This window comes from Paecilomyces variotii, assembly GCF_004022145.1.
Source record: "Paecilomyces variotii strain CBS 101075 chromosome Unknown C8Q69scaffold_1, whole genome shotgun sequence".
Taxonomy (NCBI): Eukaryota; Fungi; Ascomycota; class Eurotiomycetes; order Eurotiales; family Thermoascaceae; genus Paecilomyces; species Paecilomyces variotii.
In genome coordinates, this window is record NW_021167140.1 from 494,834 (window position 1) to 518,982 (window position 24,149).

Below are 24,149 nucleotides of genomic sequence, written 5' to 3' on the forward strand. Positions count from 1 at the left end.
TTGGCTAACGTCAGGTTCCCCAGGCGCAAAATATGTTCCTCGCTCCCACTCTAGAGCGCAACCGCGGTCGAAACGCTCCTGAAGCCCCATAGTCCAATTGTTCTCCCAGTAGGCGCCCCCGATTATCCCTCTTTTCCGTCGTGTTCATCGTTCGAATTTAATCATGCAGCTCCGACGAGGATGTTGTTGATAGGGATGTGTACTGGCAACCTCCGTCAGTCCCTGTCCCAGAGCCCACGCGACACTGTTTGATTTGAGTCACTTACTCAACTTGATGAAGTAGCCGATCGCGCCCTATTTCACTGTTAGATTGAGATTCCGCGAATATTATACGATCGAGAACACCAACCATAATGAGGAAGCCCATGCCAACGGCCTGACCGGGAATTCTTTCGTTAGTTGGGTGTCTTCTGTTGATGTCTCCTTTAAAGGGACTGTGGTACCTGGCTGATCTTGATGAATTCACGCTTGTCGGCTAGAGATACATGTTAGAATGGGAACACTATTTCATTGACAACTCAGAGAAAGTCCATACGTTTGGTGCATCTGTGGACAAACTGCATGCCATCCCGGACAAAGTCCCTGGGGATATCGGCGAGCTCCTGGAATGTGTCGGACATGGCTGCGGTGTTGTGATTGAAAAGGAATTAAGAGCGTAGAACAGAAAAGGTAGCTTATCTGAAGGAGAGAGAGAAGAAAGAAAGCAAATGCAGACAGGTCCCGACGCGAGAAACAGAACGAGAAATGAGAGATAGCCTGGAAATCTGGAGATCTGGCGTTGGACCGTCCGAGCACTCGTAAAGGACGAGCTGGCCAGATGGGGATGGACCATTTGGGTTTAGGGGCAGCCGGCCGGAGTTACGGTGCCGCCGCTCCGGAGCTGCTCCACAAGCTTGCCTTCGCGACTCCAGCTCTCGTCCTTCATCTGCATCTCCATCAGGTCGCAAAGGCGTTTTCTGGGGAAGACCATTGTATCATCTTGTTGCTTCTCAGCCTCTTGTCCCCCGGGTCTTTATCTTCTGCACGTCGTCTGCTATCTGGCTATCTTCTCATCCGCTGCGTCACAGTGCTGCAGGACAGATCAGGGGATACAGTTCCGAACGGAGTTTCTGCACGCTTGGGAGGTGGAAAAGCGCAGACTGGAAATCGGACTCATTGCTAACATCCCTGTTGTTTTTTCTTTACTATCCCATCAGAAATCTTGTCAGACTGGTCTCTAGCCGGGTGTGTTTAACTCTGTCGCCCTTACCTGCCTAGGGGCAGGAGAGCTCGAGCGGTGCCGCATCTTTGTGGAATAAATCTTCTCTCTTCGTCTCATCAAGACTTCCAATACCACCTGTATTTGCCATCAAAGGCAGTCGGGTCGCATCTCCATTACAGAAAAGCAATCACATCGCGGATTGGCGAAGTATAGTCTGTTCCTTTTGGGGCCTTCGGTCCGGATTGTACGTATTTTCTGGTCTTTGTCGTCTTGCTATTGCTTTTTTCTCTCTTCCCTGTCCCAAGTCTTTCTACAATTCGACTTGCATGGGTTTTCAAAGCAATGAATTGTTTTTAGCCCCCCCTGCTCTGGATATCAACTGAAGCTATGTGATGTCACCGCAATTTCTCTGGTGCTAATGATGGCGTGTGCCGGCAGACATGTACTCTCCTTGAATCATCGAGAAACAAAGAAGAAAAAGAAGAAAGTCTCTGTGTATAACACAATCAAGCAATCAATCATTCCCATTGCGAATCACGTCCACCCCTAACCACAATGGCCGCTGAGGATGATAACTTTGACATTGATATCTATGGTGACGGAGGTAGTTACAATGCCAATGAACAGGGGGACTACAAGCAGGAGGACCAAGAACTGATCTTGGACGCCCCCACCAACAACCAGGGCGGTGCCCAAAACGAAGAAGGCGCTAGAGACGCCAAAGACAGTAGCGGAGACAACCAGGCCAACGGTAACGGAAATGCCACAAACATGGAAGGAATCAATCAAGACACAGGCAATCCTCCACAGCAGACACCTACCCCACAGCAAGGTCAGAAGCGAAAGGAGAGTTCAGACGAGCGGCCCATGGATCATGACGCTACCACAGCTCTGTTTATCTCTGATCTCTTCTGGTGGACGACAGACGATGACATTCGAGGATGGGTCAACCAGGCCGGCGCTGAGGAAGAGCTGAAGGATGTAACTTTCAGCGAACACAAGGTCAACGGGAAGAGCAAAGGGTAAGGACAAACTCATGCAAGGACAGCAAGATTTAGACGCTAAACGTGTAACTGTACAGACAAGCCTTCGTCGAATTTCATACTCCTCAGGCCTCTTCAGCTGTCAAGCATCAGATCGAGAATTACGCCGCAAATGGACAGACTGGAAGAAAACACACTGTTACCTATGCAAACCCTCACACAAACCCATTCCGCACATTGCCAAAGGACGCCCCCATGCGTAAGGACGAGCGCGCGCGGTCAGGATCCGGGTTCAACTCTCCGAACCAGAACATGAACTTTGGCATGAACAACATGGGTGGAGGGTTCCGTGGCGGTCGTGGAGGGTTCAACCGAGGAGGCATGGGTAACAACATGGGCTATGCCAACCGGAACTTCGGCGGCCCCATGGGTGGCTTTCAGGGTCCTATGGGCGGAGGTTTCCAGACCCCTATGGGCGGCATGCAGAACTATGGTGGATTCAACCGCGGAGGCATGATGGGTGGCATGCGTGGCGGACCTGGGGGGATGCGAGGTCGTGGAGGTGGTGGTATGGCTGGTCCCAACATGATGGGCATGCCTAATATGGGACCTATGGCTGGAATGGGTATGAATCCCATGGCTGGCGGTATGAACCCTATGATGGGTGGTATGGGTGGAAACATGGGCATGCAAGGTAAGTCAATTGCCGGCGACGATTCCCCAACGTCGACCGATGGCTAACAAGCGCCCGTTATTTCAAGGTGGTTTCCAGACTCCTAATGGTCCTTTCAATCCAGGTTTCTTCCCTCAGAACCAGGGCGTCGGAGACGGCTCCTGGAACCCGCATGGTGCTAAACGGACCCGACAGGAGTAGATGATTTCCCGTCTGGGTATTGCTTTTCTTATCAGATCGATCATATCGGTTATTGCCATCTGGGCGTCCAGAAAGATGTCTCCCAGACTTGGTTGCTTTGGCTCCTCTTTCCGTTTCTCTTCTTGTCTTGCTCCAGAACACTTATCCAAATCGGCTCGCGGGTACCGGAATTATTCTATTTTCAACGGTGTTTTCGGAATTCTCAGGTGTATTAGATGAATCAAAGGGTTTCTTTTCTCCTTTCCTGTCCTCAAATGTGTTAAAAAGTCTCTTTGTCCTCGGCTGCGTTACTTTTTGCGATGTATCTTGCAGATGGCGGAAATTCCCCATATCTTGTAGCTTGACCAGATGTGTGTATTTCATACATGGAGAACCGATTTGTGTCAATCTGTTTGCGATGAATGCTACACCATTGTCTAACTTAGTACGTTCTTGGAAATACCGTTTCCTTTCGATGTTTCATATCTCTATAAATGCGTATTTCACCCGAGCTGAGAAGGCTCCAGCTGTCATGTCTGGTGTGCAATGTTGCTATGTGTATATACGTGTTTATGATGTCGAATTTAATGCTAGAAACCGCCTCGTACGGTTATATGGCTTAACATCTTGAGTGTACGAGTACATGTCGAGGGTTGATATTATCCTTGAGGGATTAAGCATCAGTAGCGGAGCCAAACCATCGGCCTATTAATAGTATCCCAAATTGACTCTATACTCCGCGGAAAAGCTCCAATACAAACTCCCAGGGCATATGGTTGGACTATGGAGACATTCGGCACGGTGTTTGCTTTTTAGCGTACTGCATACAACCGAGGTACGCGTATACCATGCCACAGAACAGCCTATGCACGCACCAAGCAACCTCATCTACTATATGCAAATGCTCAATTTGGGCGTTCTGTCTCGTTCCTGATGACGCCGGCGGGGAAAGCGATGGTGTGATTTTGGCGCTATCGTCTGCCGCGCCGCCGTTCGTTGCATCTCCAATTGAGCAAGTCGAGAAAGAAAGTTAACTTACTCTAGATTCTCCTCACGGGGGTGCGGATCCCGAGTCTGTGCTGCTTTTCATCATTTGGACACATTCCAGGTCGGATTTAAGTACCTGGTAAAAAAAATCTGGATAGGTGAAAGATCCGAAGCTTTGCTGTAGCTGCTTTTCTTTCGTTGCGAAAAGGAAGAAAAACAAAGCTGGATTATTTCCTTATCTTGCCACGATGGGAAAGGTAAAGAGTGTCGCCGTTATTGGTGCGGGGCCTGGGGGAGCTATTGCTGTCGATGCTCTCGCGCAGGAAAAGGCATTTGATGTGATCCGTGTCTTTGAGAGGAGGGAAAAGGCTGGAGGGTGCTGGTAGGTGATATGGTTGGAATTTTGTTCTTGAAGGAATTAAGCGCTGACGGTATTCATCAGGGTGTACGATGAAGAAGAACCACCGGTGCTTTCTGATTTCGATCAATTATCCAACCGCACAGCTGGAGGCCCCATTGACATTCCGGACAAGCTTCCAGGATATGCGTCGCGGTCACCTAGTCACCGATTCACGGATACTGCCGTGTATCCGGCGCTGGAGACGAACGTGGATGCGGCGGCCATGTCCTATTCCCAAGAGGATATACCGGAAATCCGAACGAAGAATTCAATCAACCTGCATGGTCCGGACACGCCGTTTCGACACCATACTGTGATCAGACAATGGGTCGAAGATCTCCTAAACCGCAATGGATATCAGGATCTAGTGGAGTATAACACGACGGTTGAGAAGGCTGTGAAGGATCCGAAGTCTGATAAATGGGTCCTCACGTTAAGAAGGGGCGAAAAGGCCGCAAAGGAGGATTACTGGTGGATAGAGGAGTTCGATGCTTTGGTGGTCGCTTCGGGACATTACAGTGTGCCTTATATTCCGCATATTAAGGGTCTGAAAGAATTCGCGGAAGCGTATCCGGGAAGTATTGAGCATACAAAGGGATATAGACATCCAGAGAAGTATAGAGGGAAGGTATGTTTGGAGTTTTTCTTCCGAGGCTATATCCCATCTAATGCAGTTCCAGAGAGTCATCACTGTCGGCGCATCCGTCTCGGGCGCCGATACGGCCGTCAGTATAGTCGACGTTGTACAGCCTCCAGTCTATGCTGTTGTTCGCGGAAAATACAACGTCTATTTCGGAGATGAAGCTTTCAAGCATCCGAACATCGAACGCAAACCGACAATCACCCACGTCTCCCCGGAGAACCGGACAGTGTATTTCGAGGATGGTACCTCTGTTTCTAATGTAGACTACATCATCTTCGGCACGGGGTTTACTTGGAATTTGCCATTCTTACCAGATATCCCGACGCGGAATAACCGCATCCCTGATCTATATCTCCATGTCTTCCACCAGCAGGATCCAACATTGACTTTTGTCGGGGCGGTACGTGCCATATCTACTTGCAGTTCAAGATGATTACGAAGAAACTAACATAATCCACCACACTACAGGTCGGCGCCGGACTGACGTTCAAAGTCTTTGAATGGCAAGCCGTGCTCGCTGCTCGTGTCCTGGCAGGGAAAGCACAACTGCCTCCTCTTTCAGAGCAGCAGAAATGGGAACGAGACCGGATTGCAGAGAAGGGCGACGGACCTGCCTTCACAGTGATATATCCGCGTTTCGAGGAATATTTCGAGACTCTACGCAAGTTGGCAGGAAACCCGAAACCTGGAGAGCCTGGAAGACGGTTACCGGAATTCGACCGTCGCTGGGTAGAGATTTTCAATTCAGGACATGAAAGACGGAAAGCGATGTGGAGAAGGAAGAATGAGCAAGCACGGAAGAAGATTGCTGCTTCGAAACTATGATGATATACAAAGTTTTGGGGTATATCAGGGATGTTACTATTAGAGTACTATTCTCTAGAATATGGCCGATGAGAGTTCAACTGTATTGTACACATGCGGGAATGTTATCTTGGGGATTATATTTGATGGATTGAATAAAAATGGCAGATTCTCTCTGGATTTTGGCCTTAGTTAACAGACGAATAAATTGATAACCTATCAACTCGAAGCGCGTATAAGCTGTCCTAAATTTGATAACCATGATATTATAACTACGTGAAACCCGTAGGAAAAATCCTTATTCCCTAGCCATAATACACACGACCGATAGACGGAAAAAGATAAGCGTGGACTCTAGGTAGCTTATACCATGAGCATCACGCCATCATATCCACCTTTTAAACCATCAAGCTATCACGATAAACGTGTTATCCCACACAACCCCCGCGCAAAGATACGCCCTAACTGCTCCATAGCAGCGAATGAAGTTCTTTCTAGAAAAATTAGGAAACGGCTTATGTCCTTTTTAGAAGATAGCTATGGATTCTGCAGAATGAAACGTAGGGCCCGTGCCATGTGCCAAGGGCACCCAAATCCCGGAAATTCATGAGACAATTTAGTTATTATGGCGAATTGTGTGTAAAAATAATAGCGGTTGACATTGTAGCTTTTTTTTTTCTTTCTCAAATTGGATCGTTCTCTTAGAGGGCTAATGTTCGTCGCGCTCGTCTCACCACCCCTTTTCTTTTATCCGCGAGTGATTTGAGTAAACTCGAACGAGATCGAAAGGCGAAAACAAATACCTGGAAGCTTTTACAGAGCCCAGATTAATCGGACACAAGCTGGAGAGTCTTGAGCTCGCATTCGTCCCAGAATGTCATCCACATCTGAGGGACAATTTCCATTGAAAAATGGTGGAACTCCAGAAAAAGATGTCTCTTACATCGAAGATGATATCAGTCCCAGCCATGATACCAAAGCAGAGAAATTGGCACGTACAAAGTAGGTTCTCTTTTTACTTGATGCATCCATGGGGTCTACCCAGTTCCCTGTTTGGGGCGACGATCCTCGAGAATACCATTTTCTGATATTGCTTTGACAGGGCTGACCTTTCGGTGCTACCACTCTTGTTCTTGGGCATGACTGTCTTCCAGCTCGACCGTATGAATTTGGCTAGTGCATTGACGGGAGGCTTCATGGATGCTATACACGTGAACCAAAATACGATCAACTTAGGAAATCAATTGATGTTCCTCGGGATCGTTGTTCTGGAGATCCCATCGAATATGTTACTCCAGCAGGTGAGGATACGTTATATCCATGTCTTTTTGCGGATCAAGTCCGGAGTCAGAACGTATATTAACTTGGTGAAATATACAGATTGGTCCACGCAAATGGATCGCAGCACAGGTTTTCGTTTTTGGTGTCATTGCAACCTTTCAGATCTTCTTGAAGTCTAGAGCTGGGTTTCTGGTTACCCGCAGCCTTTTGGGGTTGGCTGAAGCAGGCTATATCCCGGGTTCCGTATACACTCTATCAACATGGTATACTAGACGGGAACTCGCTAAGAGAGTGGCATTTCTCTTCTTTGGCATGTTTGGTGGAAATGCAATCTCGCCTCTCCTAGGAGCGGGATTATTGCGATTAGATGGCCGAGGAGGACTTTCTGGGTGGCAATGGATATTTCTGAGTACGTATCAGAGTGCTTAATCCAATTGCAAACCCAGGAAACACTGACAGAATCAGTCGAGGGTATATGGACGATTTCGGTGTCCCTTCTTCTCCTATTCGTGCTCCCTGGGAGCCCCGATACTCCTAAACCGCTGTTGTCGAAGGGCTTAATCCGGTTTTCTAAGGAAGACCAACTTGTTCTCTGCGAACGGCTGGAGAGAGACGATGAAGAGAAGAAAGGGGGTGCTCGAGGATCGCCCATCCCGCTTAGAATTGTCCTGAAGACATTGTTAAACTACCGGAGATGGCCACACTACTTTGCCACCGCCAGTGTCTTCGCGACTTGGAGCCCTCTGACAACATATACGCCTACTATAATCATGGCACTAGGCTTCCAGCGTGTTCAGGCGAATGCCCTTGCTGCAATCGGCGGCTTCATTACGCTCCCGGTGGTCTTCTTCTTCGCCTGGGTTAGCGACAGGACTAACAAGCGGGGCCTAACCGTCATGGCAGCCATCACCAGCTATCTTATCGTGCTAATTGTCGCTAGAATCGTACATCCACATGTGGGCAAGTGGAGTCGATTTGGCCTCTGGACGGCAATCAATGGGATGGCAGTGGGGTATCACCCAATTCACAACACGTGGGTTCAATTAAATTGCACAGATACAAGAGAGAGAAGTATTGCTATCGCGATGTGGGTAATGAGCGCCATTCTCGGTCTAATGGCAGGGACACAAATATTTCGAAAAGATGACGGCCCGTTTTACCCCACGGGCCTGGCCATTATGATTGCGCTGGTGGCTTTTGGTTTGGTTATGGCAGCGGTGCAGGAGGTCATATATCTGGCGCTCAACCATCGAACGAGGAGCAAAGGTGGACGAGCACTGTATGTTCCTTGATTTTGAAGTGTTTTAAATGATATTTGGCCTTCAAATATTCGAAGTCAGTGCAACAATAGAGCAGTAGGAGCCATGTTTTTTAATTTAGGATTGATACAATCCCGCTGGTCACCAGACCATGTAAGTGTTCTCCTGTTAGACTCCTTCCTGTCATTTACAACTTATATACGTCTCATCTGGATGACACAAGGAAAGGCCAGTTGAAAAGGAAGCTGAATAGGTCATACGTAGCGGATACATCAACGATAGGCATAGGGGTTAGGTACTAAGGATAATTGGTAGAAGGTATAAAGATGTAATTCTCGAGAGATACTACTGTCACACACATTAAATACTAAAACATAGGGAACTCGTTATGGCTGACTTCATAGTCTCTGCATGCCTACTATGAGATCCAGCTCAAACTGCCGAGGCCCTAAGCCCTATCTATCCAAAATGGGACGGGCCTCCGAGCCGCAAGCCGACGGCGACCTTGGATACATTTTGCCATCTTCACGGTTCATACCAAAGAACGAGACATCCTTCCGCGGTCAGTTTGCCCCGATCGCTTATTTTCTATATCTCCTTTTCGGTGATATCCGAGTTGCACGTCGATCTCCACCGGCGAGATCTTCTCTCTCCAAATAAGCTCAATAAGGCCCCACGGAACTTGCCGAGTTTCCTGCTGATCAATGTCCTGTTGCAGAAAAACTTCTGGTACTACTGTACATTGAATACCACAAGGGCTTTGTCTCTGCAGAGGAGATATCGCCAAGGTATGGGACAGGTGGACATGCTGTTCCAAGATCTGTGTACAGGCAAATGAGCGTGTGCGAGCTTCGCGGAACACTATCCGAAAAGCTCAGCTAATTGTGTTACTATCCTCGCTCAATCGGACCTACGGAGAGACCTCGAATTTGACTTTGCTGTGGTTCGCGCTGTCAGTTATCCGTGACTTGTAGCTCACCCACGCCCTTCCGGTCGTGGGTGAGCCCCCCCGTATCTTCAATTCCTACCAATCTTCAAAATTTTTCTTTAGGTACCTTTTGTATGGGAATACCATATAAAAGGTACATAAGGCCAAAAACACGATATATCCATTTATCTCAATATTTTAGTAGAGAACACCTTTATTTTAATTAATAATACTAAAATAATATAATATAATAACCTATAGCTTTAATTTGAAATTAAAATCTTAATTATTAAAGCAAGCGTTTGCTTTTTTATTTTCCCCATATAAAAAATTTTTGGTGAGAAATCTTTAAATACCAATATATCTCTTATTTTTAATGAGAGCTTTTTAAAAATTTAAATTTAAATTATCCAATAATAATATTTTGATATTATCAGTTAAAATAAAGGTGTCCTCTACCAAAATGTTGAGATAATTGGATATGTGCTGTTTTTGGCCTTATGTACCTTTTGTATGGTATTCCCATACAAAAGGTACCTAAAGAAAAATTTTGAAGATTGGTAGGAATTGAAGATACGGGGGGGCTCACCCACGACGGCAGGAGTGGGTGAGCTAACAGTCACGGATATCGTGCAGTGCTAACGCTTTGCGTCCCCTTTCTATATCTTCTAGGCCCCTTGGCGCCCGGATTTGGTCTAGCAACAGCGCCATAGCGAGTCTCTTTACAACGCGTGACGCCGATTTGCTCCGCCGTCACCAAAGAAAGCACCTTCTAATTTGCCCCGTTCGCTTATTGATTCAAGTCAGTCTTTTAACTCCAACTAGGTTGACTCCTATACCAGAGATGCAGGTGTCAAATGCAACCCAAATGATCATGACCAGGGCTAACAAAGTGCTTGGCACCTGGAAGTTCCCTTTGAATTCGTCTATAATTACCTGAACGAAGACAAATGCTTTGGCCTAAGCCATGGTAAGTTAAGCAGAAAAGTGAATATTCGAGGAAAGCATGGACCGGTCTTCCAAGTTCTAGTGTCACTGCGGGGATGGCTAGGTTTCGTCCTACTTAGGTCCAGTATAAGTAACCCCATGTTTCTATCTGTTTCACTCAGGGTGTATTATTATTGTTTCTTCACCAGCCAGTCGTTTCTGTCGCCCCCGCTCGTTACAATTGTTTCATTAATTCAAATATCTCACTTATACCTTCGAAGTTGGCGTCGATATCGTTCTACTGCCACTTTCTGTATACTTCTCCCCCTATCCGGAAAAGGAAATCAGCAAGCCGCCATGCGCATGTTCCTGAACCTGCTTGGCCTTTGTGCCACCATGGCCTCTGCCATTCAAATCATAAGCCCTTATGGAAATTCCACCGTGGCCGCGGGCGCCAAAACACTGATCCAGTGGTCTTCTGTTGATACGGACCCTTCCAACTTCGGCATCTATCTTGTCAACTTTGTCAACTGGCCGCCATCTTATGTTCCTCTGGCTCTGGACGTCCCCACTGAGGATGGCTCCTACTCTGTCCAGATCCCCTGTGACACTCCCGCTAGCTGGGGTTACCAGATCAATGCGATCAACGGCACCAACGTCTATGTGATCTATGCGCAGAGCAACAAGTTCAGCGTTTCTCCCGCTCAGGCCGGTTGTGTTGACAGCACGCCGGTTTCTACCTGCGCTGCGCCTGCAGCGACGACCGTCTACGTTACGGTGAGCCCTACCGGTTCCTCAAAGAACTCCTCTACCCAAGCACCCGCTACTGCTTCTTCTTCTTCTTCTTCATCCCCTGTTCACTCTCATTATACCAAACCGGGAGTCGTTCCTAAGACTATTGGTTGGAAATCAGGCTACGCCAGCCCCGTGACGCTCGAGCACCCTCCGACTCCGAAGCCTTCAGCCCCCTCCTCCGAGGACAGCACTGGGCTTGTGACTTCGATGAGCAACGATATCGCTGCCGCGCAACCGACTGATGTTGAGATCACTTATGTTACGACTTGGGTTACGGTGGCATGTGAGGAATGGAGATATTAGAGATGACATCTCAGGCATTGCGCCTGTCTAAAATTTCGGACAACTTCAGGACTTAATCTTTTCTCCTCGAGGTCCTACGTGGCCGAGTCTGTTCTTGGATGGGTATATGCAAAGGTGATATTTATATAGTATCGAAATTACCACATCGCACAAGAATCCAGATAGAATATGATATAGTATACTAGTTAACTAGTGACATCCTTAATCTAATGAGCGGTTTCGTCAAAGAAACCGATATAAGAGCAGTTGTTCAAATCCACTCCGTTTCGCATCGCAGTTTAACGCGGAGACGAGATGAGTAATAGCTTTGTGGTCTTCTTCCGCCCGTTCGAACTGGGAAAGTCCCTGAGAATTGCGGCGGCGAGACAACATTGAAGTCTTTTAAGACTCCTTCAGTTCTTCGAAAAAGTCTTTCCCGGCTTTGTCGTGGATCCCATCTACCCACATAAAACTCTTTAGAATATGTCTGGCTTCGCCCCAAGTTGTGATTCCAAGAGTCTGGCTTATCGTAAGCAGTTTTGCTCCCAGCCATAAGGCATCTTCTGGGCCGTCCAGTAGTGATACTCTGCCGACGAAAAGTAACCAGAGAGTCAACCTCAGCAGTTCGTCATTGACGTCATGTTCTGACGATTGTAGTGCTGCTCGTAGTTTCCCTACCAGGTGCTGGTACCTTATTGAAATGCCCCGAATATCGATCAATAGCACGATCGAAAGGGTGAGCATGGCGACCCGCAGGACCTCTTGTTTGTCATGAACATTGTAGGATAGGTGTTGTAAGCGGTACTGCACGGAGATCAGTGCCTCCTGAAACAACCCGGATGAGACTTTACATTGGGTTTGGTGCGCAAGGTTGATTCCCGTCGTGAGTTCGCGGAGGTCGAGCCATACATTGACCAAGCGGATGTCAGGCATATCACACACAGTGTGTACTGGGGTTATTGTAGACGCCTTTTGAGAGTCAAGAAGATATGGTTTCCACGAAATACTATCGTCAGTGAAGAACAGAGGCTTGGATCCAGTTTTAAGAGCCAGACTGAGATCAATTCTGTGGCGTGGGTATTGCAGTCAGCGGGGATATAACACCATCTTTGAGAGATAGAACACTAACCTGCAGCATTTTATTTGGAGGAGAGGCTTCTGCGAAAGGCCTCTTATCCCACCACGAAGTTTTACCAATTCGTGCAGACCATGCAGGTGCTTCTGAGCTGCCTCATGATCGTCAAAGGCTTCCGAGACCAATACCAGCGCAAGGACGGTAAAGATAGTCGAGTCCGTAATGACTAGGTCAGTCTCTGCTAGTTTGTTTCGTAATCGAAACATGGTCTTATTCATATGCATGATGGCTCTGGGACCGAATGTTTGGCTTCCGACAAAGTCAAAATACGCCCGAGCAGTAGACAAGATGGTGTGGGCATAAGCGGGATCATGGCTGAGGTCCCGGAACCAGTTTTGTTCCTCATTTCTGAGATCAACACAGCATTCTACAGGGTACATAATCTTTTTCATAATGGTGACAACTGGAGTGGGTTTCATATTAGCTGCAGTGGTTGAACATAGGTTAACGAGGATTCTTACAGTCGTAAATTAGGTGCAGCATGCGTGGCTCCATCTCCGCAAAACCCAATAGAGAAGGAGTACTGCTGTTCAGCTGAAGGCCCACAGGAGTTGCGAAGGGACCATGGAGTGAATCCATGCTTGTTGTAGCCATCTGGAAAGCGTTCAGGTCGTGCGCATTGTTTATCCAGGAACCAAGCGCCAACTGCGATGAAGCAATGGGCTTGCGATTCTTGCCTTTCATGACATGGCGTCGAATGAATCTCCGCGAGCTTGCATCCGGCTTGATGCTATCCTGGCCCGTTGCCACGATGAAAGGGTCAGAAGAGCCATATGATGAAGAGCTCTTGATTGCTTTCGCTTTCGTGCAGACCCCTGGAGCCGCCATTTCGACTGGTGCGCCCCGGCGCTCATACGGAGAATCACTGCGCAACGTGCATTGCAGATTATTTGAAAATAAGATCCTGACGGATCGTCTGCTCTAGGAAGCGATCATCTTGGAATAGACCGTCGGTTGATCTGGATGGCAAGATAGAGTATTCGTAGTCACGGGACTCGATAAGGTTCTGGCCCACATTATATATGCCAAGACTTGATTGATTGCCTATTTGGGCAAGTATGGTGCAAATATAGAGTAGAGTGAGTTGGAGTCCGCGATACGCTGGAGTGGATTGACAATTGGACTGCGTAGTCAGTAGTCACAAGTCACAAGTCACAAGAGGAATTTCCGTTAGAGCCAAGGAATTACTGCATGCTGTTCTTGGTAAACAATTGTAATTTTGGACGGTGGATCTCGCAGTCGCTCCACTTGCTCTAATGGAGACCAGCAAAGGGTATATAAATGTGGAAGCGTGCTGCTGCGAGGAAGGGTTTGAGCGAAGAAACTGCAACTTCAATGCATATACATTCGGGAGATATCTAAAGTCTTTCACAGTTATTCCTCGCCGATAAATACACAACATGGCCTCCAAATCGATGGAATTAGGTCATATGGCGAGCACGGGGATGATGAGCGCCTTCGTCAAATCACAGTTTTGTACAAGGCCTCGTAGAGCGCCAGCCGAAACTGATCTATCGGGGCAGGCTGCCATCATTACAGGTGGCAGCGCAGGGCTAGGGTTCCATTGTGCGCGCCATCTTCTGTCCCTCAAGTTGTCACATCTCATTCTCGGAGTAAGATCGCTAGAGAAGGGCGAATCGGCCGCTGACAAGCTTCGTATCGACTATCCTGGTGCCAAAATTGATGTCTGGTATCTTGAGATGTCCTCATATAAATCCATCCAGAATTTTTGTCGACGGGCGGAGACTGATCTCTCGAGACTTGACATCACGATCCTCAATGCCGGCCTCATGCAACCAAACTTCACTACCTGCTCTACTGGTCATGAGAAAGTTATCCAGGTGAATTACCTTTCGACATTCCTCATGGCTATCTTGATGTTGCCGACATGCAAGCACAAGGCGCCGGAGGGTAAGCCTGGCCGGCTTACGATTGTTAGCTCTGGTACAGCACTGTGGGCGAAGTTGTCAAACCGGGACGAACGACCATTTCTAGCATCATTCGACGACCCCAAAATCCACCCTTGGGAACCAACAGAAAGATATTTTGACTCAAAAGGCCTGGGGCACTTGTTCTTTGTGCGGATGCTCGAGTACCTCAATGGGGACGATGTGATTGTCAATCTAGTCGAACCAGGCATGTGCAAGGAGACTGGACTGCAAAGAGATGCTAAGGGTGCCACTGCTCTCTTTTTGGACACTTTCAAATATCTGGCAGGACGGAAGCCCGAGGACGGAGCATGGACATATGTCGACGCAGCAGTAGTCAAGGGTAAAGAGTCCCACGGCTGCTTCCTCATGGACTGGAAAATCCATCCGTAGGTTTCATCATGGTTGACTCTGATCACGAACGCTGCTGACAAAGAAATATAGATTCACAAAAATTGTCTATCTCTTAGAAGCAAAGCCCCTTGTGGATACACTCTGGGAAGAAATAATGGCTGAGTTTGAGTTTGCAGGAGCGCGCGAAATCCTTGAGAAATGTAAGAAGGGAGAAGACGCCTAGAAAGAAGCCAGGAGGTGGAAGAGAGGCATTTCTGTACTTCCTTGTCTATTTGTTTGTCCACTAGAAGCTGTGTTCTCCCAATGCCAAGCGCTGGGTTGGTTGTTATCTGTAAGATGCAGGCGTCGATGGAAGGAAAGTAGTGCTCAACGGCCTCATCATCTGCATATAAACCTCCTTTTCTATTCTACTAGCACATACGACCATAGGGTGTGGAAAACAGGGCTTCCCGTCCGCTCAGCCGTACTTAAGCCACACGCCGGCAGGTTAGTAGTTGGGTGGGTGACCACCAGCGAATCCCTGCTGTTGTATGTTTTTATTTTTTTTTTATATTTGTATTTCTCCTTCATTGAGGTCGTTTTGGACCGATTCTGGGCTCGTCAAATTCACTAACCGCCCCCCAAATGTCGCGTGTTGTAAGTCCGGGTGTGATTCGAATACCTCTTTGCCCAACGACTCACTAGATAGTGGTTAAAAGCGCGCCTGAACGAGTATAGCGCCCGTTACAAGTATAGTTTCATGTTGATTCTCATAATAATCTCGTGAAGGTGTTTCTGATTCATATGTCCACCTTCCGTTTTGGGATATAGAACAAGAGCTTAGTGCTCCGATGTATAGTTTATAAGGGTTGCTAACCTTTCTATACCGGTAGTCTAGTACAGTAATTTCAGGCTGGTTCTCTGACGCTCATTATAGCTGCAATACCTACTATATTGTCAGGCCGTTAATTAGAGAGATGATAATAAGACCTTGTGTGAATTCTGCTCCTATCGTACAAACCCCAATTCACTGATCCCCAATTGAAACATCATGTGTGTAGGTATAAGAATTTATGTAGCACGAACTCCATATCATCAATAGCTGGCAATAGATGTGACACGCAGGGATATTAATATAGTAGAAAGCTCACAAGGGTTCCAAGATACAACCAAATCATAATCACAAATTGCGTAACGTAATATAGTCAACCTCAAATTCCAGCGGAGATGCAATAACCATTTTCCTTCCTCGCTTGCTCTCCGCACCTGTATTTGTACAAGCCGTTTTCTGTTTTTTCCTTACGCCACCAACTGCTCTTGGTCGGAGATTTCTTCTCTGTTGCGCGCTAGTTTTTGGCAGAAAGTGCTGCGCGCACGCATAGTCGGGCCCCAGCGGATAAAAGCGAAGGGAATAGGAACTAGTAGGATGCAGAGACAACCCAGAAGGGTACAAGCCCATGCAGTGCCCAAGTTCTGGTATAGTGGGTAAGTAGCCAATGTCAGGAGTAGACAGGCAATAATGTTGCGGAGGAAGACACTTGACGCCAAGACGGAGGAACTGTACATATCGTATGCATCGGCGAGGTAGTTGTTCAGCGCGAGGACATTGAGATCCACTCCCGTTCCCAGTGGGATGCCTGATAGCGCTGGTATAATCCAATGGATGTCAGGACGGGCCGTCCATCCTAGCCAGAACTGGGATATCACAAATAGAGGCCCTCCTAGACACGCGAGTGGGAGTCGTCGATATTCTTCCCGGAGACTCCATTGCTTCCCTTGCTGGACTGCGCGTCTATGATATGCATCCCAGGCAAGGAAGACAAATACTCCAAGTATGGCACCAATACCAGTCGGGATAAACATCAACGAGGAGAATCCTGGAGAGAACCCGTATGTATCCTGAAAGACAATCGGGTATGCTCCGAAGTATAAGTAGAAAATGACATATTGATAGAGCAAGAAAATATCAGCGAAGAATACGATTGGCTCTGCCAGCATTCGAATCGGGCGTGTGAGTACAAGGAGGGAGAATTTCTCCGGCTTTTTGCTCGAAGTCGAGAGTCGAGCTTGTTCTTTGTCATGTGTTTGGCGAGATTTACGCTTTGTAGCCAGTGTTTCTATAATCGGTATGATCAGCAAAGAAATTCTAGAATGAACGACAGCTTCGCGGATACTCACCAGGCATCATAATCAACAAGGGCCAATTGACACCTTCGAGTGCCAGCAATATCCAAAACTGCCATTTCCAGTGCACGGTTGATGTGAATCCCGATATTATTGGCCCGACCAGCGGGCCCAAGCTACTTGTAAGTCCCAACGTCGTCACTGCTCGTCCTCTAGGCCCTAGATCTTGATAGATGTCTGAAAACAGCCCGCTCGATACTGTCTGCGGTGCTGCAGCCCCGCAACCAAGCATGAAGCGGAAGAATAAAAATGCAGGCCAATTCGGCGCAAGGGCACAGCCCAATGTAAAAGCCGTATATATAGCAAAAGAAGATAGATAGACAGGTCGCCTCCCCCAAGATTCTGACAGGGGAGCGAACAGGATAGGTCCGAATATATATCCAATCAGGAACACAGACACAGGCAATGTGAACTGGTATTGAGAGGTGATGCCGAAAGCTTTGTTGAGCGAGTCTTCAGCTCCACTGGGGAGAGACGCGCCGAGAGTAACTGTCAAGTTGGCAAGATTCACGGCAACTTCAATGAATGCTTTCTTGGCCTGTTTACATGTATCAGTCAATTTCTCTTCGAATGAAGAAATGATATTCATTTATATATACCGTTGAGAATTCAGTCGCCAAGCCTGCATTGTCATCATGCTGGTGGTCATTCTGCACTGGAGTATCAGGGCGAGATGGGCCAGGTGTACCAAGGGTGGAGAATGACGGCTTTTCTTGTAGGGCGTGAATTCTGATGTCGTCCTTGGAAGATTCTGATAATAAGGTCAGCATATAGATCTATCAAAGTGTTTCGAACAACGATAGCATGTGTTGATTGTCAAGACGAATACTCACCGAAAGGGTTCTTGCCCGTCTGCAATTCTATATTGAGAGCCATGGCAATAGCATAGACGTCGCGTCACGTCCCTTGGAACCGTCCCACGTACCCTCCAGCCTTACCAATAGCTATAAAGCTACAACTCGCAACAATTTGGAACAAATCGTACCGTATATATCCCTGTCAAATTTTCCAGTAGCCGTTTCACTTACCCTAAGGCACTGTCCTTGGACCATATATAATGGGAAAAAAATTGGAAAAGGAAACCAAAAGTCCTGCTCGACATGATCACTAGGAGATCTACAGCTACGCGAAATATATGTGGATCGCCCCGCTCATCGTTGTTACATCTGATGTGTTCACAGATAAGAAAAAGCTCCTATGACACCCTAAGCATTCCTCCGCTGGTCGTCTGCCCTGTTAAGAGACATAATTCGGGAATAACGGAACCACCCCATGGAGTAGGAGCTTCATAAAATGTGAGCTCCATACTCTAAGTGTACGCGCCGCGAATGGGTAGTTCCGCGCTTATGCAGAACGAAGCTGCAAGAGTCTGCGGGTGGAGAGATGCACTGACCTAAGCTTCTGTCAACGGTGCATTATATCCCAGATAATTCTACAGTATAGACCTGGGAGTTTTTCCACAATAATTGATTGGTTCGATACAGTTGGACCCCTAGATGCTTCATTCTTGGAGGCGTCTGCGGACCCACAATGATATAGAATCCGTCGCTCAGAACTCCAAGCCCTACATTCCTTGACGTCGATCACTAGGATTTTCACCCCTAGATTGTCTTCTTTTTTGTTAGTTGTTAGAGTTACTCTATAGAAACCCTGTCCCGATATCCCAACTGTCATGCATGTATATCTAAGTACCAAGGAGCCGGACCCTCACAGTGGAACCGAGATTTTTTGATATCGTTACTCATGTCCAGTTTCAGAACTGCACTGCTTCTCTACAGAGAAAGCTAGTTTTTAAAGAGCGTAGCTAAACTTTCATCGACTGCTAGTTATTTAGTCCGCTATCCCCGCTCTCCAGTCTCAACTACATATCCAGAATGGATAACCTCTCTGCCAAGCAATCGGTATGAAAAGGCATATAAGACGGAAACTGATAAGCCAGATGGAGTTCACATGAACCGCCATATCATACTGCCGTCATAGAGCTATCTCAAAACATATCTCACGGTCAAGACGCGTGTGTCTACTTTCTCGCATATGTTAGTTACACTGACGGTGCGCGCAATCACAGCTTACAAGAGCTCCAAACCATAGGATCGGCCCGTATTACTTAGGAGGAACTTTCTACTCCACCAGCAAACCCTCTAGCCGCCGGAATCCACATTCGACATATCCGCAAGGGTAGCTCTAGCCTGCAGCTCCAGCAGCTCCTGTGGGTCCCGTTCGAGTTCATACGGATAGCAAAGATGGATGACATAGTGATCATCTTCCAGGGCTTTACTGAACGTAGAGTCTATATATACGCATACATACATCGTTCAGAACATATCAAGAACCTGATGTTGGACACATCTCATGACCTGATATGGTCTCATGACCCGATATGGAAACTTTCAAGGACCATCCCTGGGCTTTTTAAGGCGTTATTGCGTGAGTTATGGTAGATTGGGATGATAATTGCCGGGTATCTGGTTTCTAGAGCTTTCCGAGGAATGCGGTTACGTTGTGGATGCCGGTTAAGGCGATTAGGTGTTGTGTTATCAAGGACAAGTGACGCAAATCCCGCTTATAATGCCGATAGGCTGTCACAAGTCTTTGCCTGTTAATTACTTATTTGGAGTAAACCATCTATTTTTAATTGATCAGGATAGACCGTGTTCTTTTTTAGCTTTCAGGGAAGAATTTATGAGTATACAAGCACACGTGCGTGCAAAGACAAAACAAGTCTGGTGTTAGATATAAGTATGATACGTAACTTTCTGCTATATATATAGGTTTTACTACTAATCCAGTTGAAAATATAACTGCAGAAGTTTATAAACCTCAATGAGGTGTCTATGTATGTGTTAACTGGAAAAATTCCTTCCATTCTCGAGAGATTTTATAGGTATAGAGAAGTCATAAATTCATTTCAGTAAGGGAAAATACTAAACTTAGGGGGAATATAAGAGGAACATATATAAAAGGAAAATCACACCATCATCAGTACATAATCCCACTTCGTACTGCCGTGCCGTATATCGTATTTGTCAATTTGCCCGTGTTCATCATAGGTTTAGAATCAATCCAAGGGGATATATAGACAGAATGAACATGAATCAACCCAAAGAAAGTAACAACACGAATGGAAAACAGTATAAAACAGAAGAACACATTAGCTCGCCTCATTGTAGTGAATAACCCAACATTATAGAAACAATTAACCCCTAGCGATACATCTCCCCCAAATAAACTCCACATACGTGATAGTCGCTGCTCATTGTCTTGTGTATTTGTTTGAATCCAAATAGTCAATTGTCGACATCGCGAAACTATAAGGGAAAAAAAAAAAAAAAAAAAAAAAAAAAAAAAAAAAAAAAACTGAATGTAATGGAGTCTTCAAGTTGAATGCTCGTCTATGGAACGAAGAGGTATTTTCTGAACCCCAGCAGCACCAATATGTTTGGCGCTTCGTCTCACGGATAATTCTCTGGCGTCATCTGCTTGATAAAGTCTGGGTTTTACCCCTTGCTATCCCCGTTGGTGGTCAAATCAGCCCTGTGTGATACAGGAGAGAGGCGGACACTCTCTCTAGCATGTCCTGATAATCGAGTAGACGAATGAAAGACGGTCTTTTTCGAATACCCCAGGGTTGAAGCATCATTCAAGTGATTCTCCAAGTTCCAGTCCGGTATTGCTGCAGTGCCTGTGGTATATAAAAGCCATGTGCGTCGTCAATCACAATAATCGGTTCAATCCATGGTGAGCATGTGGCTAGATCGCGAAGCCTCATTATTGCAACCGATAAAATGGTCATAATCGCAGATGAATCCTCATGTAAATCCATCATAGGAGGGGTCATATTGACTTGACAAACTTGCTTCCATGCATTCAACATCTGACATGGCAGGGACCGTAGCAGCTGAATAAACATATAATGGACAATTCTGCCCATTACGGGAGCGAAGTTTGATCGAGATATACTATCCCAATCTGGGCTATACTCAAGGTTGTCGTCTTCTGATTCTGTCTGAGACATGTGCATGGAGACAGTAGTTGCTTGGAGGACAAGGAGCATAGCGACGACCGTAGTCTTGTCCGAAGCGCGGATAGTCGCTTATGATGGACCCTTATGAGATCGCTTTTAGGCCCTGAAATGGTAATAGTGGTCGAGGTTGATTTGGCTGTTCCATACATAGAAGCGCCGCCACGATGGTGCAGTGAAGAGGGGATGGCGTCAGACCGAGTCAGACGAGGGGGCTCTAATTTCCTTTGCGTGGTGGCAATCATAGCTCCAGGTTCAAATATACGCAGACCTGGCTCTACAATCAGACCGATATACAAAGGTAAATAGTTAGAGAGACAGAACGGTAATACACACTTATCAAGATCCGCGACAATGGTAATTGGTCGGAGAACACTTTCCTGGAGCCTGTGATTTCTTGCGTCGCTTCGTCGTAGGGGGGTATAGAGCATAACAAGCCCTTGTAGACCACCGAGTTAATGGAACGGTGAATGTTCTTCACTGCTGGATGAATGCAAGGTTTCTTGGAGACTCTGTCGAGCGATAGACTGCGCACGTTTCCTTTGTACTGTCCGTATCCCCCCACAAGGCACAAAGGTCGCAGTTGAGCCTGTCCGTCGTGGTTGCACTTATGACAGCCGAACGTCGCAGTACCATCCTGAGGACAGTTAAAGTAGGAACCGACGATGTGTCCACATTTCCTGCACTCTCTTGGGGGTATATCCTGGCGAGACCTTTTTGACTTCCGATCCTTGGTCTTCACCGCACGCTGGAGTACGTCAGATCTTATCGAGTCTGACTGAGACTTGGACTGTGAATCTCCATCATCTATAACAGATCCAGCTGGGAAAGGCGAGTCACGCTCCGAGAACTTGGGCTTTGGTTCCGTCGAACTGGTACTTTGAGAAGAGCGACGACTACTCCCAAGGTTCCAGAGGCTCGACTCAATGGATCGATCTATACCTGACAGGTAGTTCAAACTTCCTTGCTGTGGCATGCCACTGCTTCCTCCGCCAGCTGGGCCTGGGCCGTGATTGTTTCCATCACCAGGTCTCCCTCCAGGGTTTCCACCATTGCCATTGTTGACAGAATTGCCAGAAATATCATCTGACTGCTCAGGAAGGCGGCCATGTTCGATCATGCAATTTACAAGACCGTCCCAGCTGACGACATTCTCGCGACACCATCTGCATTGTCTGGGAGCAGGTCTATCTGTTAACCGCCGGAGACTGTCGATTTGTTCTTTTGCCAGTGCTCTGTGGCGAGAATGATTTGCGCCGTTGCGAGAATGACTTCTATAATGATCATTCACTTTGTCACGTCTGTATGTGAGGACATTGCATTGACGGCATATGTAAAATTTATGCTTCGTGTGCTCAGCTATTATGTGACGCTGTATTATGCTCTTGTGAGCAAACAGTCGTCCGTCGTTGCATTCAACACAACAGTAGCGTCCTCCGGGCCTTTGTGGTTGGATACCTGCAGGTCTGGGTGTTCTTGCAGGTCGTGGTTCCTCCCAACCTGACTGTATTATTGACATCATTCCCTGCTGCAGATGCACCCACCTCTCGAGCTGTCGCAACGTATCGGCATAGCTGAGCTGTGGACCATCATCTGGAAATCCCCACAGCGACCATATTGCATTCATTCGCCTTTGCTCCAATTCGTCTCCCCATACTGCCAGAGGAATTCGATCACTCGCCGTGGACATACTTGGCCAATTTTGTAGATACTCTGTCCCCTCTAGGACACTAGCCGGATCAGCGTTGACGGTAAGTCCGGATCCTATTTGCGTGAGATCTTGCAGAGAGCTCTCAGTCTGTTCATACTGAGAATCCATAGGGTCGAAATCGTGGTGTTCGTATGCGCCTAGACTTGTGGGACTCGTCGATGTCGGGACATGGGTAGGGTGCGACACATCGGAATACTAGAATGATCATTAACCCAGTACAACAACAGAATATGAAGCTCATACTATGTAATTGCTATCGGGACCTGGGAGAATGAGGTCAGGAAGAGCAATAGTGGGTTGTCCGTCATAATCCCTACCGCGAATTAAGACCTCCTGTGCTGAGCCCATGGTGCCATGAGACCCCAGGGACGGCCGTCTATGAGGATGCGCCATGGAGACGGAGAGGATATGCAGATGTGCAGAAGTGACAGTATCGAGTTCAATATGATCAATTAATGACCCTTGGGCCACGGCATTGACAATGTACGGGCTCGACAGAGAAGAGGAAACAGCGGGCTTCCAGACATACTCCGGAAGTTCGTCTGCGTGAGCGAGGTCAGGATTTATCTCTCGCTGTCGGCCAGAGATGTTCGGGTGATAAGAGCTCACCCGGCCTCCAGCGAAGATTCGTATCTTTCGTTACGGATGAAACGATACATGCAGCCGCATTTACGACGATACAGTATGTATATGGTACGGTCTGCGGAAGAAGAAAGACAAGGCAACCTATCCCCAGACAGATCCAGACGAGATTCTGACGCGGAGAGAGGGCTATGACTGGACCTAGAGCTCCCTAGTCGCTGACATTGCAGCAATCGGGATTGCGTCTTCCATGTCGATCTAGGAGATCAGGAGTCCGCCTCTTCGGACGAAACCCCAGGGAGGAGGATCGCTTAGTGTCATGTCCGATTTGATGAAGACCTCCGGACCTAATTTGAAAGAATGATCCTAGATGATGATCTTCTTCGCGCTTTCTAACACATACACAACTCTGTCTGCCATGCAATCTAATTAGCAACACGGCCTTGGCGAGACACTAGATAGAGTGAAGACCGAGATAGGCACTCCGGCTTACGGTTCCCCAGTGACGTGTACAGCGAGAAGATGAAGGGGCCTTAGCCAGCCCCGATTGCAATTACCGTTGTTTCGGCCAATCTTATTTCTCAGTCGTGTTGCGTTCTCAGACCGTTGGCTAACTTACCGCGCAGGCCATCCCAGCATATCCAGTCGCGGAAAGTCGCTAGAGCACAAGAGACGCTTCGCTACGGCTTGGAAAAAAACAGTCCGATCTGTCCTATGCGACTCTGCATTAATCGCCAGCTTGTGTTCCATAGAACGATTCCTTGCGACCCGTATACCAAGCCCTCGGGTCAAGAACCTTGCAGTAACAGTTACGGCTAGGGATGGAAAACAATCGCATAACTGCGCCTGATAGGGCGGTGTTTCCTTGACAATACTTATCGGCCGTTTCTCACTGATGTCAAAACTTAGCTT

General features: G+C 47.3%; 9 protein-coding genes across 9 annotated transcripts; 5 read left to right on the forward strand and 4 right to left on the reverse strand.

Annotated features, from left to right (window-relative positions):
* Positions 1–179: 179 nt before the first annotated feature.
* On the reverse strand, positions 180–871 carry C8Q69DRAFT_449359 (translocase SEC61 complex gamma subunit; the record flags this gene model as incomplete). Its single annotated transcript, XM_028629360.1, has 4 exons — positions 536–871; positions 444–475; positions 350–376; positions 180–294 (listed from the first exon to the last, which is right to left on the reverse strand). Coding segments are annotated over exons 1-4 (176 nt in total), but the record flags the coding sequence as incomplete, so codon positions are not given.
* An 885-nt stretch (positions 872–1,756) lies between these two features.
* Positions 1,757–3,058, forward strand: C8Q69DRAFT_440091 (RRM domain protein; the record flags this gene model as incomplete). Its single annotated transcript, XM_028628622.1, has 3 exons — positions 1,757–2,223; positions 2,283–2,878; positions 2,946–3,058. The coding sequence occupies 3 exons, from the start codon at positions 1,757–1,759 to the stop codon at positions 3,056–3,058; spliced, it is 1,176 nt and encodes a 391-aa protein (XP_028488620.1).
* Positions 3,059–3,904: 846 nt separating this feature from the next.
* On the forward strand, positions 3,905–6,104 carry C8Q69DRAFT_425437 (hypothetical protein). The gene is made up of 4 exons (XM_028628425.1): positions 3,905–4,406; positions 4,467–5,052; positions 5,105–5,467; positions 5,536–6,104. Exons 1-4 carry the CDS (start codon positions 4,273–4,275, stop codon positions 5,890–5,892), a joined length of 1,440 nt encoding a protein of 479 aa, XP_028488621.1. The 5' UTR covers positions 3,905–4,272; the 3' UTR covers positions 5,893–6,104.
* A 641-nt stretch (positions 6,105–6,745) lies between these two features.
* C8Q69DRAFT_523682 (major facilitator superfamily domain-containing protein) lies at positions 6,746–8,444 on the forward strand (the record flags this gene model as incomplete). The annotated part of the gene is made up of 4 exons (XM_028633568.1): positions 6,746–6,873; positions 6,974–7,172; positions 7,252–7,561; positions 7,618–8,444. 4 exons carry the CDS (start codon positions 6,746–6,748, stop codon positions 8,442–8,444), a joined length of 1,464 nt encoding a protein of 487 aa, XP_028488622.1.
* A 1,558-nt stretch (positions 8,445–10,002) lies between these two features.
* On the forward strand, positions 10,003–11,538 carry C8Q69DRAFT_449370 (Ser-Thr-rich glycosyl-phosphatidyl-inositol-anchored membrane family-domain-containing protein). The gene has a single exon (XM_028629361.1). It carries the CDS (start codon positions 10,426–10,428, stop codon positions 11,362–11,364), a length of 939 nt encoding a protein of 312 aa, XP_028488623.1. The 5' UTR covers positions 10,003–10,425; the 3' UTR covers positions 11,365–11,538.
* Positions 11,539–13,449, reverse strand: C8Q69DRAFT_494393 (hypothetical protein). Its single transcript, XM_028632208.1, has 3 exons — positions 12,940–13,449; positions 12,473–12,881; positions 11,539–12,409 (listed from the first exon to the last, which is right to left on the reverse strand). Exons 1-3 carry the CDS (start codon positions 13,304–13,306, stop codon positions 11,746–11,748), a joined length of 1,440 nt encoding a protein of 479 aa, XP_028488624.1. The 5' UTR covers positions 13,307–13,449; the 3' UTR covers positions 11,539–11,745.
* A 187-nt stretch (positions 13,450–13,636) lies between these two features.
* C8Q69DRAFT_449374 (hypothetical protein) lies at positions 13,637–15,096 on the forward strand. The gene is made up of 2 exons (XM_028629362.1): positions 13,637–14,795; positions 14,851–15,096. Exons 1-2 carry the CDS (start codon positions 13,879–13,881, stop codon positions 14,981–14,983), a joined length of 1,050 nt encoding a protein of 349 aa, XP_028488625.1. The 5' UTR covers positions 13,637–13,878; the 3' UTR covers positions 14,984–15,096.
* Positions 15,097–15,702: 606 nt separating this feature from the next.
* On the reverse strand, positions 15,703–18,037 carry C8Q69DRAFT_425447 (major facilitator superfamily domain-containing protein). Its single transcript, XM_028628426.1, has 4 exons — positions 17,757–18,037; positions 17,523–17,674; positions 16,918–17,461; positions 15,703–16,856 (listed from the first exon to the last, which is right to left on the reverse strand). The coding sequence occupies exons 1-4, from the start codon at positions 17,797–17,799 to the stop codon at positions 16,039–16,041; spliced, it is 1,557 nt and encodes a 518-aa protein (XP_028488626.1). The 5' UTR covers positions 17,800–18,037; the 3' UTR covers positions 15,703–16,038.
* Positions 18,038–19,735: 1,698 nt separating this feature from the next.
* C8Q69DRAFT_449379 (hypothetical protein) lies at positions 19,736–20,220 on the reverse strand. The gene has a single exon (XM_028629363.1). It carries the CDS (start codon positions 20,158–20,160, stop codon positions 19,903–19,905), a length of 258 nt encoding a protein of 85 aa, XP_028488627.1. The 5' UTR covers positions 20,161–20,220; the 3' UTR covers positions 19,736–19,902.
* Positions 20,221–24,149: the final 3,929 nt, after the last annotated feature.

Excerpts from the sequence above, each read along its gene's own strand:
- C8Q69DRAFT_425437 (XM_028628425.1), top strand. The coding sequence starts at position 4,273 with ATGGGAAAGGTAAAGAGTGTCGCCGTTATTGGTGCGGGGCCTGGGGGA. Across the intron at positions 5,053-5,104 it reads CAGAGAAGTATAGAGGGAAG|AGAGTCATCACTGTCGGCGC; the intron begins GTATGTTTGGAG and ends ATGCAGTTCCAG. Across the intron at positions 5,468-5,535 it reads CATTGACTTTTGTCGGGGCG|GTCGGCGCCGGACTGACGTT; the intron begins GTACGTGCCATA and ends ACCACACTACAG.
- C8Q69DRAFT_449379 (XM_028629363.1), bottom strand. The coding sequence starts at position 20,160 with ATGTGGAGTTTATTTGGGGGAGATGTATCGCTAGGGGTTAATTGTTTC.
- C8Q69DRAFT_449374 (XM_028629362.1), top strand. The coding sequence starts at position 13,879 with ATGGCCTCCAAATCGATGGAATTAGGTCATATGGCGAGCACGGGGATG. Across the intron at positions 14,796-14,850 it reads ATGGACTGGAAAATCCATCC|ATTCACAAAAATTGTCTATC; the intron begins GTAGGTTTCATC and ends AAAGAAATATAG.
- C8Q69DRAFT_425447 (XM_028628426.1), bottom strand. The coding sequence starts at position 17,799 with ATGGCTCTCAATATAGAATTGCAGACGGGCAAGAACCCTTTCG. Across the intron at positions 17,462-17,522 it reads TGGCGACTGAATTCTCAACG|GCCAAGAAAGCATTCATTGA; the intron begins GTATATATAAAT and ends ACATGTAAACAG. Across the intron at positions 16,857-16,917 it reads CTTGTTGATTATGATGCCTG|AAACACTGGCTACAAAGCGT; the intron begins GTGAGTATCCGC and ends TACCGATTATAG.
- C8Q69DRAFT_494393 (XM_028632208.1), bottom strand. The coding sequence starts at position 13,306 with ATGGCGGCTCCAGGGGTCTGCACGAAAGCGAAAGCAATCAAGAGCTCT. Across the intron at positions 12,882-12,939 it reads GCTGCACCTAATTTACGACT|TTGTCACCATTATGAAAAAG; the intron begins GTAAGAATCCTC and ends AACCCACTCCAG. Across the intron at positions 12,410-12,472 it reads CTCCAAATAAAATGCTGCAG|AATTGATCTCAGTCTGGCTC; the intron begins GTTAGTGTTCTA and ends CCCACGCCACAG.
- C8Q69DRAFT_449370 (XM_028629361.1), top strand. The coding sequence starts at position 10,426 with ATGTTTCTATCTGTTTCACTCAGGGTGTATTATTATTGTTTCTTCACC.